At 37.4% G+C, this 12583-nt stretch overlaps 1 protein-coding gene across 3 annotated transcripts in view; it reads left to right on the top strand.

Annotated features, from left to right (window-relative positions):
* CMSS1 (cms1 ribosomal small subunit homolog (yeast)) overlaps positions 1-12583 on the top strand; it is a 343642-nt gene that overhangs the window by 311688 nt on the left and 19371 nt on the right. For all 3 annotated transcript variants that reach the window (XM_011354490.2, XM_011354498.2, XM_023527531.1), the window contains 2 exons: positions 9616-9687; positions 11468-11597. In XM_011354490.2, coding sequence (XP_011352792.1) covers positions 9616-9687; positions 11468-11597 — 202 coding nt within the window. The remainder of the gene's footprint in view (positions 1-9615; positions 9688-11467; positions 11598-12583) is intronic.

Here is a 12583-nt window from a genome sequence, read left to right as displayed (position 1 = left end):
TCTCTTTAACATTTCCCCTGGGGTCAGCACCCAGGTCAAGAGCTTGATGGTTCTCAGTGCAGATAGCGTCCCTTGTGAGGAAGACTTGGTACTCAAATCTGGGTTCCCAGGTGTGTGCCCTGGGGTAGATTACTTCACTCTCTTAAGCAGCAGCTTTCTTATCTGAAAATGAAGAGTTTAATATCTGTAAAATCAGTATGAATGTTCCATAATTAAACACTCTCAAATGTTAGGCATCTGAATAATCTTCAGTTTTGCAGTTTTGTTAATAAGACTGCCATCTTGGTCCTGAAATCTCTATCTTCATTTTGGATCCCTTCCTTAAATTCAGCTTCTTAGAGGTGGAATTACTAAATCAAAGGATAGAGCATTCTAGACAGGTGGCACGTACCCAAAAGATCATGCTAGCAATGAGAAGGAAGGAGGGGGGGGCGGGGGAGAGAGAGAGAGAGAGAGAGAGAGAAAACTTTTCTAATTTTTAAACTTTATATTTTCTAGATGCATCAGATGGTGAAGGAGGAGGAAACACAGAAATGATGCAGCAGAAGACAGCTCCAGTTCCTGCACTGTCAAAGAAAACCAAACAGGTGACCAGTCACTGTTGGATTCTGCAATCAGCCACTTGCACCCTCTACAGTATCCCTGTGCCTAACATCAGTTGTTGGTTGGAGTTCTGGGAAACTTTTACCTTCTCTACCATTGCTTCATTAATTATAAACAAGCAAGATCTTTTTTTCCCCTAATATTTTTTTTCACAATATAAATATATTTTACAATAATGGTATCTCAGATCTTTGTGTCACATTTTCACCAAATATTCAGTCTTATTCTTCTATGTACAGTTCTTTAAAGGAGACAAATTTCATAAAGATATGAAAGATTACCCCCCGCTCACCAATGCATGATTACAGTGCCATGCTGTGCTGCCAACGGGCCCCCAGGGCCTCATGCTACCCAGCATTATGGTCCATCGTATGAATTATCACAGGATTTGCTGCCTTCATAGTACCACAAGTGGCCATTTGGTAAACTTTGTTTCCTGGACCTATGGCTTTTTATTTCCTTTTTAATCTTCCTACTGTTCACTCACATCTGTTTGCAGCTTTTTCACATTATGTGTTCTTCAAACCTGACTGGTAACCATGTGTGATTTTTAAAGAACTATCTATTGTCAGTCCAAAGTTATCATCTTTGTAATATGATTTGTGGTCATATTGTAAGTGGCCCTAAACTCATTGCACAGGGTGACTCTATCCAAAGTTCACGACCAGGGTAATTGTGGGAAGCAGTGTGGCACATTGGTTACCTACAAACCGTGAGACCTTAGGCAACTTAAACCTTCTGTGCCTCAGTCTCCTCATTGGTGATAGTAATTGTATTTTCCTCACAAAGTTGCAGTGAGTACTAAACAATTAATACTTGTTGTACTTTCAACAATGGTTGCCAATAAGAATAAGCATTGAAGTGTTAATTGTTATAATGAAATGTAGTTTGTCTTTTTTGTTTGTTGTTTTTTCTTTGTGGGAAGAGGAAAGCAGAAAGGTATACATATTTTATATATAATCATCTTGGTTTTCTCTCCAGCCATTAACTATTTTGCTCAAAAGCCCTCTATCAGTGTGAGATTTAACCATGGTTTCTAAGATCTACAAGTTAATGTCCTTCGCTTTTCAATTTACTTCACCAAGGTGGGGTTTAATTGTACCTTAATTTATCCCACCAACCACACCATAATTATGCCTTCTTTGGCCTTTGCATCTAATCAGTGCCTACCTGCAGAACTTGTTTCCAAATATTCTTTGTACCCCATTGGCTTTCTTTTTTCTTTCTTTCTCCCTTGATATTTTTCTTGCTTGCTACTCGGGTTTTCTGCACTCATTAGTGAAAGAGGTTTGCATTAATAAACTTGCCCAAGCCTGCATCTTTTCTGTCTTTTCATTGGTAGAGCCATCTGCATCGCTAAATTTCCTGTTTTTAGCTCCTTCCTCCTTGGCCCTTCTTTTCCCACAACCATCATGTTAAATAAAGGGCAGAGAACCATCAGAAGAAAAGGGAGAAATGGGAGAGGAAAAAGTTAAATACATTCTTCATTTCTGTGAGCATTCGCCTATCTTTCAGCCACCCAAATTTCAACAGTAATAAAGGCCATTTATTGAGCACTTACCACAGGCACAGTGCAAGGCATAGTGACTCACATAATCTTCACAGCTGCCCTGTGAAGTACGGGGTACCCCACTTGACAAATTACCTGAGGCTTGGAGGTGGGTTTCGGTGTCATGGCCCACTTGGGTGGCTATTAGCCAGGTGCTGAGGATGCTGCTGCTTCCACTTCCTTTTTCACCTGTCTTTCTTCTTTCAATTTGGGAAAATTAGATTCACCATGTCCTCATGTGCTTTTTTGGTAACATACCATTGCTATTTTCTGCTAAGAAAAAAAATTACAAAAGCTTAATATTTTATGGACCATTTTAACCGCCTTCCTTTTGCTCTAATTTCTTTCACTACCAAATTGCTTTAAAGAATTCAAGTCCTAGGTAGACAAAATGTCCTACCCGCTTCCTCTAAGCCTCTCCTCATTTCCCTGGCCAGAGAATTCACAAGGGGCTCTCCTATGCCATTCTGCCTCCTATGAGTGTTATCTGGCTAGCTCCCTGGTCTCCCTACCAGTCTGTACACCTCGAGGAACAGAGTTTATCTGCATCTCCACAACACCTAGCACAGAATCTTGCCCTGAATTGTCACTTGTTATTTGTGAAAAGAAGGAATGGATAACTATAGCAGTATTCTAATTTTCTCACCACTCTTTCCATCTCAACCCTTTGTGTCCCAGCTTGTGAGCCATCGGCTCCCTGACACTGCTGCCTGCAAAGGTCTCTTGGACCCTGGTGACCCAGTGTACCACCTCTGCCCTTCTCTTCGAAAGGTTTCCCCACCTTGACAGTCAGATCCGGGGTCTCTTATCTTCCTCCCTGGCTGCCCACACAGTCCCCCTGGCTCCTCTGTGTCTTCCCCATTCTCTCTCCAGCTGCTCCTCTCCTTCTGGACCTCATCTCACCACCCCAAGAACAACCTTCTTATCAGGCACACTGTCCTTTCTTGACTGTTCTAGTTATTTACACACATAGAGCATGGTCTCCAACTATTTCATAAGCGCCTTGGGGGCCAGGGTTTCCTTTGTGTTTACTGCTAGGCATTTGACTCATTTAGTTGATATGACTGGGTATTTGCTTTTTAATAGTAATTACATTTTTTCCCTGGATCAAAAAAAAAAGATATTTTATGCTACCTTTGAATTTTTAATTTTTTTTAAATTATTTTAATCACTTTGCTGTTCTTTGTTATTTGTTTTGTTTTATGCTCGCATAGGAACTGCCTGGCATTATGCTGCCAGCTGTAATATACGTTTAGGCTTTAATTTCACCAGGTGAGAGTATCTGTCAAGTTAGAGTTCTTTCCTGTGCCATAGCTGGCCTCACATTTCCATTACTGAGTCCACACCTCCCATTTGGCCAGTATTTCAAGCAGCAGATTTATAACTTTATAAAAGTTTTTTACCCATGCAGCTACATCATTTCTAGCAACCATTTCACATCTAAATAATCATCCTTGGCCTCCTTAATAATGTGAGTATAAAGATTTGCCAACAGTTCTTTTTTTTCCAGATATTGCTTCCAAAGTAAATGATGAATTCCCCTACTCCTAGAGATTGCATCACCCTCTTCCCTCCTCAACATCAGTCATTTCAGAGCCAGCCCTGGTGACTTTGTTGTCATGGTCCCTGAAGGAATATAATCCGTTATGAGGGATTTCATGACTTTTCATTGATGCCTTCATGATGTCAGCAGCCTTTCAGTGGTTCCATAACCCATCCTCCCCTTCAAGAGACCACACTGTGCTGCTTTTTTTGTTAAACTAGCCTTTGGCTATCTCCTTAGATCTTAAAGGAAACTTCAGCAAGAGTACTTATCCCTTTCCCTCCTTACTCACCTTTCTCTACTGTTATATTTTCTTACTCTTTCCTTATTTGAACATTGATCATTTCATACGTCTCTCACTCTTTATCTTCAAGATTTCTCTCCACAGTTTTAAGAGATAAGAGGAATATGTCCTATCCACTCTCTGATTTGCTTTCTTCCTTTCCATGCTGGTGTCTCAATTCTCTTCCTGTTTATATTAATCTGTTGTCTTATAACAAATTGCCCCAAAAGTTAGTAGCTTAAAACATAAATTCTTTACCTCATAGTCGCTGTTATCTCACAGGTATGGCTTAGTTCTGTCTCTGTCTCTACAACTCTCATTGGGTGCCAGTCAAGTTGTGGGCTGGGGCTAGGGAGATCAACTTCCTTGTTGGCAGGCCTCAGTCCCTCACCATGTGAGCCTCTTCACTGGAGGCGTGAAGTCCAAGATCAAGGTGTTTGGTTTGGTTTCTCCTGAGGCCTGTCTCCTTGGCTTGGAGAAAGGTCTTTCCTCTGTGTGTGCGCATCCCTGATGTCTCTTCCTCCTTATATAAAGACACCAGTCCTGTAGGATCAGAACCCCACCCTTATGACCTCATCTAACCATAATTACCTCTTTGAAGGTCCTGTCTATAAATACAGTCACATAGGGGTTTAAGAGTTCAACATATGAATTGGGGGTGGGAGCACAATTCAGTTTATAACACTAATATTCAATTACATGAAAATACCAGTTTGTTTATCTATCTTCTATGATAAATACCTGGGGCTATTTCCTGTTTGGGGCTACTATGAATAAGCCTGCCATGAACATTCTTATGCAAGTCTTTTTGTGAACATATATTTTTATTTCTCTTGAGTAAATACCTGGGAGAAGAATTATTGAGTCATGTTTAGGTTTATAAAAACTGTTAGACTATTTTCCGAAACGATTGTACCTTTTTTGCATTCCCACCATGATTGTATGAGTATCAGCATTTGGAGTTATCAGCCTTTTAATTTTAAACATTTCAGTAGGTGTGTATTGAATAACTTTTGACCAATCCCAAAAGAAACTAAAAAGCCACTTGTAAATTGTTTTTCTTTTTACCATGAACATTCTTGTTTTGGTTATAAAATGACAATTTAAATCTTCTTTATCAAAGTAATAACCAAACGCTATTAAATGTTTTTAATTAAAAAACAGCAGTCCCCTTCTCTGCTGTTACCCTAGGTCTTTCCTCAGAGGCGATCACCCTCAGCTTTTAATTGTTTCTCTTATTTGCTACATGATACTTTCTGCTGCTATTTCTTGATTTATCAATTTCTGACATGATATGTTAACTTCCTGAAGTAGCATACGAGGACATAGCTCTCCCACTACCTCCTAATCCCTCTCCAGCTGCTACATCGCCTGCCAACACAATATCACATTTTGGTTAAAACAGTTGTCACTATTTCATTATTATGACCATGAAAATACTGTTCAATCCTGAGGAAAAGAGAAGCTATAATCATCCATTCTTTCTTACACAACTCTTCATTTTCATGGCATTAATAATTACCTCATTTCTTCATTTGCCTAGCTCGCTGTGTTCCTATTGTTAATTGTTCCCATATGCTCCAACATTCCTTCCACATGCCCATGAATAATATTTTCCACATGCTCAAATAGATCAGTTATTGCTTTTTCCTGCAGACCTCCATACTCCTATTCCACTCTGAACTGGTTGTTTTCTAGGCCTGCTGAACAATTGAGACTTTTCTTTACTGTCCCTTCAACACTCTCCTGGGTTAGTCTCCCTGTTTGCTGAATCCCATGTCTTCTTTTGTCTTGGTTTAGCCCTTTATTTTGCTGGGATACAACCTTCGGTATCTGTGGGTAGAAAGTAAAATTTTTGAGACCTTTAAGATCTGAAAATGTTTTTATTTTACTCTTAACTTGTTTGATAGTTTGGCTAGGTATAAAAGTCTAATTTGCAAATAAATTTTCCTCCTAATTTTGAAGGTATTGTTCCACAGAATTCTAGAATTCAGTAATGCTATTGCAAGGTCTGAAACCATTATTTTTATAACTTTTTGTATTTTGTATGTTAACGTTTTTTCTCTTTGGAAATTTTTAGAATCTTTTGTTTGTTCATAATGTTCTGAAATTTCACAGTTATGTTCCATGGTGTGGGTATATTTCTTATGTATTGTACTCTACCCCTAATGAAATTTCAAGTTGGAGTCTCGTGTTCTAGAAAGTTTCCCTCAGTTCTGGAAAGTTTTTCTTTTATTATTTCTCTGATAACTCCTTCCCCACTATTTTACACGACCTCTTTTTCTGTAATACCTTTTATTGGAATGTTGAATCTCTTGGGCTGATTCTCTAATTTTCTTCCCTTTTTTTCTTACCATTTTTGAAATCTTTCTGGGAGATTTTCTCTACTTTATCCTCAAGCCTTTCTCCTACATTTTTATTCCAATTTAATTATTTGTTTAAATGTTTATATATTTTCTGATTGTTCCCTTTTTTAATAGCATCATGTTCTTGTTTCATAGATGCAAATTCTTCTTATCTCTCTGAGAATATTAATTGTTATCATTTTGAAGAAATGTCTCTCTATCTTCCAGATTCTTTTTCTTTTTGTTGTTTATTTGCTTTTTTGTTAGAGACTTTCCTTAGCTGTCTGATGAACTTTTAGCTTTCTATTCATATTAAAGAGAGATACATTAAAACGTTGTTAGAAACTTGCTGTACATAGTCAGGCTTATTGATTAGTGGCCTTCATGGTAGGATAACAAGCTTGATTTTTAGTATGATACTCACAAATGCCACTCTTGTGGCATTTCTCTTAGGCCATTTCATTTTTCCAGAGAAGAATTCAGTGGTCTCCTGCTTGCAGTATAAGCCTCGCTTGAGACATCCTGAAATAGGAACAGGAAAAAGAAGTAAGCCTCAACCTCTCCCATACCTCCCCTGTGCCAGACTTCTTGGTCGCCTTTTCCTCTCCAGAGAATTAACCTCCAGTCTGCTGCCAGAAAGAGCAAGATGAGAGGAAGCCTTAATAAGAGGGTTGCTTGGCTGCCTGACAGGAGATATAGCTCAGTGGGAGGTGCAAGGGAAGCTAATCTTTCTAAATATAAACTTTAAACCAATCTCTTTCTTTTAAACCTTTTACTCTCTGTAGTACCTTATACCTCCAACTACTGAACCTTTTTAGAGCCCAACAGGTCAAACTCACTAATTATTAGCTTCCTCCTCTCCAGAAACCCAGGTGCTAGCTTTCTCTCTCTGCTAAATCACTTTCATACAATTTCAATTACTTTCTATTGCCCAAGAAGTTGTTGAAATCTCTCTACTACTGTTATCCTCTCTCCTTGTTTCTTGGTCCTTACAGATTTATACCTTTTCAATTTCCTTTATTTTCAATATAGTGGCATTTTGAGGTTGATTTGCCATGTTTAACCATAATAATCATTATTACAGAATATAATTTTTGACACTTTAAGGAATTGAGAATATGCCCCAATTACTTCAATTAAAAGCTTAATTTTTTTTTTTTTTTGCATGTTTCTGGGGAAGTATCTCTTCTAAATACTTAAACTACTTATTTTGGCTACATATTTACAATTTACTATATTTCATGTAAAGTAATGTCAGCTGTCAAAGACATATACTGTTGAAACTGGTTTCCAGAAATGGTTAGTTGGCCTGGCCTGAGTCTTTCACATCTTTTTACCTGGTCTCTCTGAGGTAAACATCAGCATTTGTAAGGCAGCTAAGTATAGGAATTTTCAATACTATGGATTTATATTTCCTCATAAAGCCATCTCACTACTATGGAAATTGACCCCATAAACTTGGCTTCTTCATTAGCACCCTACCTCAACCAGCTAAGGTGACTGTTCCCAGAAAAGAAATATTATACCGCATTTTCTTTAGGATGATCTAAGAATTTGAATCTAACATTTAAACCTGATGCTATATCTTGAATAAAGCAGTTCATCAAGCATGTTCCTTTTTTCCTATGTATGATTCAAAATTACGTTTTTATTTTTCTTCCAGGGTCCAATCCTTATAACTGAGCTCATTTCCAGATTTGTGTCATATTTGAATTAATTGGCTTTGTAAACCTAACATAAACACAACCCAGCACATTAAACATACTCTTAAAGAGCCTCCCCACCCCACCCCCGCACCATTTGCTAAATTTAAAAATATAACAGGTTTCTACATCTGCTTCCCAAAAACCTTGATACCTTGATACTGCTGACAAGATACTGCAGTACGCCTTGAGGGGTCTGCTAATCATATCCAGGTCTTTGCCTTAGGAGCATGAGATGAATGTTGGCCTGGTCTGTAATTGGACTCTTATGAACATCTGGCAGCTTCTGTGACATATTAGTGGCCTTGGCCCGGTTTCTAATTGGCATGTGTCAGCATCAAATTGGCATGTATCTGCATCCACGAGCTAGCTTAACTTTCTAAATAAGAGAGGTCATAACATCTTTTTTTCTTTAGCTATGATGCAATTGCTCTTTGCAGGTTTTTTGTTTTAACTGAGAAGAAGCTAAAATTTCAAGATTCCATGTTGCTTTAATCTTGAGCCTTTTGAATCTACTTCTCTAGTAACTGAAACAGTCTAGAAACTGCTGGTCCTGGCCCCATGTCTTAAAGAAATTATGTAGCATTATTTTTCTCTCTCTGGCTTCAGGCCATAGGCATGCTTAATCTGCAGACTGTCTGCAAACTTTAATAGAAAGCGTCATGTGTAATCATTTTAAACAGAGCCGGTGGAGACAAGATTGCTTTAGTTAGTAGCTTACCAGCTTAAACTGAGTACTCTCTAGTTGGAATGGAAACGTAATCAAGGAAAGACTAAATTTTCACTTATATTTTATATCATACTTGGCATCTTGTTTGACAATGTTGCATAAAAAGATCCAGCGCAGGAAACATTTTATATTCCTGCTTATGATTAATAAATATGGAATCCGTGGCATTCTATTTTATAAATCAAGGTCTTAGTCCAAATTTCCTGTTTTTCTACATTTAAAAAAAGGACTCAGGGTAAAAATAGCACTAAACTGTATAGGGTACTCAGGGATCAAGGCAATAGGCAAAATCGATTACTCAGGGTGCCACAGTGCTGAGACTTTTCTTAGACCATCAGTAGAAACATTCATTTTTGTAGTCACTATAGATAGGGCATTTGGTGCAGCTGGTTTTTTAAAAATCTAAGTAAATATATCCTACTTCATATTTTCTATGCTTATTGAGGAAAGGAAAGAAATTGATAATAAAATAATAAACCAGGGACTTGGAAATACAGGCTTACCCATTGCTAGTTCATAGAAAACACCAAAGACTTTCTTATTACATTCAAATTTTAATCGCATCTATTTCTTCCTGTATTTTACAAACCTGGCTACTGTCTTCAGTCTATAAGACCCTGCACCACCACCGCAAACACACATTCATACATTTTGCATTCATACATTTTGACCTTTGTTCAAAGATTTTCCAGTCTGCATAATAGCCTACAGTGGGTGTTCCCCCATCTCTCTGACTATAGAATATTACAAAGATATTCTGAAGACTACACAAATGGTAGTAGGTACTTTGGAATTCATACCGTTAGTTGACACCTCATCATGCTAAGAGGAAAGTTTTCTTATTTGTATTTTTTTATAGCCTAAAGAATGTTTCTTGACGCAATCAAAGGAAACAAAAGAAGATGTCACCAAGACCAGGAAGAGGAGAAAGGTAATATTAATAATTTTACAGTGGTGTGGCCTTACATATTTTCATTACATTCATTACTTTGCTGAGACAATTATTTAGAGGTGCAGAAATTGTAAGATTCAGTTAGGTTTGGTGACTTTCCTGAGGTCACTTGTAATAAGTGTTTCTGTTGGAGCTAAAAATAAATCCTTCAGATTCCTATTTCAATTTTGTAGAGCGCTAAACATCTTTCTTATCCACCCTGTGTTTTCAGTTTTGAAGTCAGAAACTTCAGGTTTGAAGTCAGAAATGAGTTTCTAATTCTAGAAGGGGCCCAGACCTATCCTGCCTTCTGGCCCCTCTGGCTCTGTCCAAGGAAAGAAATTTGCCAACCTTCTTTTCTTACCCTTTTCAATTTTTAAAACCTTTTATCTTAGAATATTAACAAAAAGTAAATAATAAGCAGATGAAGGTAACATAAAGCCATTTCTGACTCTCATTTGGAACTCTAATCTAAAGCAAAAGGCTCCCCTTGCGTTTTAATACTTGCCTTTGAGCATATGGAAGACTCTTTTGCTCCTATACAAACTTCCTTATGGCTCAGACTTGGAGAAAGTGTGGTTAGCTTTGACCTTCCACCACAGTTGTGAAAACAGCAGTGTAATTCTCTCCCTGCCAACAGGGTTCTACCACTGAAGTCAGCAGAGGAAATATGATTGGGATTAGAGGAAAGAAGATGGACTCAAACCAATTACTTAACAGCAAGCTTTTAGAAAACTCAGAGTGTGTGTACATATGTTTTCTTTGCTTGCAAATGGCCAAAAAGGAAGATGGGAGATGCCAAATTGGCTGAGGTTTGGCAAGTCCTTAAAGAAGTAACTTTAACTTCTCTTTGATAGCTTGTACAGCAATGGCCTTTAGGAGTGTTAAGTTCTTGGTGGCTCAAGGTCAGAACTCTAGCTAGATAGCTTAGCCTTGGCTGAGGTCATGCTAAAATGTGCCCACTAATGACATATTTTTAAAAGTTAATTCATTTGACAGAACTTTGTCCATTCTTGGCAGTGGCATAGAAATGAGGATATTGTGGAAGGAGGAAAAAAAAGCTGGCGGGGGTGGGGGGTGGTTCTTTCTGGATCTTTGGTGAAACATGAGAAGAGAAGTTTATGATGAAAATTAAATGAACGCTTGTGTGTTCCTAGTACACTGCAGGCATTCAGTAAATGCTATTCAAATAAGTCCAAATCAAAATAGATGTTGTAAAGTATTTCCTATTCTGTTTCCATAGGACCACTTCAAGACTCTATCTCTCGAGACTTCAGAACTAAGGGTCTAAAAGTCTGCCTTTTCAGTGGGTCCTATGCTCAGATTACTCCTGTAGCTTTTACTTTAATCCCAGAAATCCAAACTGAGACTCAGTACTCTCAACACTAGGTTAGGCAAGAAGTTCTCAAAATTCTCCTCTCCCAGAAATACAAATCATCTAAAGCTTAAAGAGGAGTTCCACAGCAACAAGATTTCTTGACTTTCGGGAGAAAATAATACCCTACCTATTATGGAGACTCCTTGCAAAAATGTTAGTTCTCCTTGAAGTCCAAGACTAAGAGTTACAAGGAGTCTTTTAGATCATCCATTCATTTTTCAAAGTAGTACTATCCAAGAAATATCTATTAAGTTTTCTCAAGTGTATTTATTAGAATTCACATTCATAGTTTGCTGTCACCGAAAACTATGTGCAGTTTAAATGCCAGAGGAATCAACCTATCCTAAACCAAATGCCATTCTAAAATCTTTCCTCCCATTTTCCTTTCTTCTCATGTCTTAGAAGAAAATTACTGACATTCTTGCAAAATCAGAGCCAAAACCAGGAACACCTGAAGACCTCCAGAAGCTGATGAAGGGCTATTACAGCAGCAATCGCTCAGTGATTGAATTAGAAGAACTTAACCTACCAGGTACAGCCAGGCTTCTTTTTTTATTGTTTGTTTGTTTGTTTGTTTGTTTGTTTTTGCTATTCTGAAGTTAGTCATTCAGCAGGACCCATTGTTAATTGCTAGCAATTTTTCTGATGATAAGGAGCAAAACAGATTCATCTTTACTGTATGTTATGGCTAGGTATCTCAGCCAGACATTAATGTTTTACCCATGCTAATACTTTTTCCTTCAACCTCATAATTTCAACTCTTGCATGATTTCTTTATTAGGATGTTAAATGATATTTGTTCAGTCTAACAAAAAGATTTGTAATTGTATCTTTTATTCAAAAGGCTGTTTAGTATGCATATTTTTAGCAGATTCTTCAAGAAGTAAGAATCCCTAATGAGGATAGAAGTCACATAAAAGTAAGGTGAAACATACACTTAAAAGTACAGATATGAAACACTAATTTATTTATTCTTTATAGACAAGAATATTAGCTTTAATAAGCAGCTTAGTTTTGTTGTTCTTAACATGATTTCTGATTATGATTTTGCTATTAGGGTAGTATTTTGGGTCCTAGTTTAGACTTTTTCAAGCAAATTTTCTAAAGAGAGGGATAAAATTCTGCATTTTTAGCAAGGCCAATACCTTGCCCAGGTGATTCTTTAGCCTAGTATTCTTTTAAATCTACAGTCTTAAAGTATTTATAATTAAGTTAAAAGATATTACAGAATTCCTAAAACAACTTATTTTAATTAATTTCAAAATCATGATACATCCTGCAGCTTTTGGGAAGATATTGAAGAAAAGAGATATAATAAAATCAAACCACAGTTTAGGTACCACTGCCTGAGATGAGGTGTTTACACACTGAGATATATCTAGTACTGCTTTAAAAGTCGCGGGTAGTTTGATTTCCTTTTTCCATTACAATTTTGTGCTTTCTAGAGGCTTGCAAAGCTGAAAAACAGCCCGTTCCTTGAATTTTTATAATTCCTTTGTGATATGATTTTATATATAT

This window comes from Pteropus vampyrus, unplaced genomic scaffold, assembly GCF_000151845.1.
Source record: "Pteropus vampyrus isolate Shadow unplaced genomic scaffold, Pvam_2.0 Scaffold1, whole genome shotgun sequence".
NCBI lineage: Eukaryota > Metazoa > Chordata > Mammalia > Chiroptera > Pteropodidae > Pteropus > Pteropus vampyrus.
Note: the sequence above shows the minus strand (reverse complement) of the source record. Positions and strands in the feature narration are given on the sequence as shown.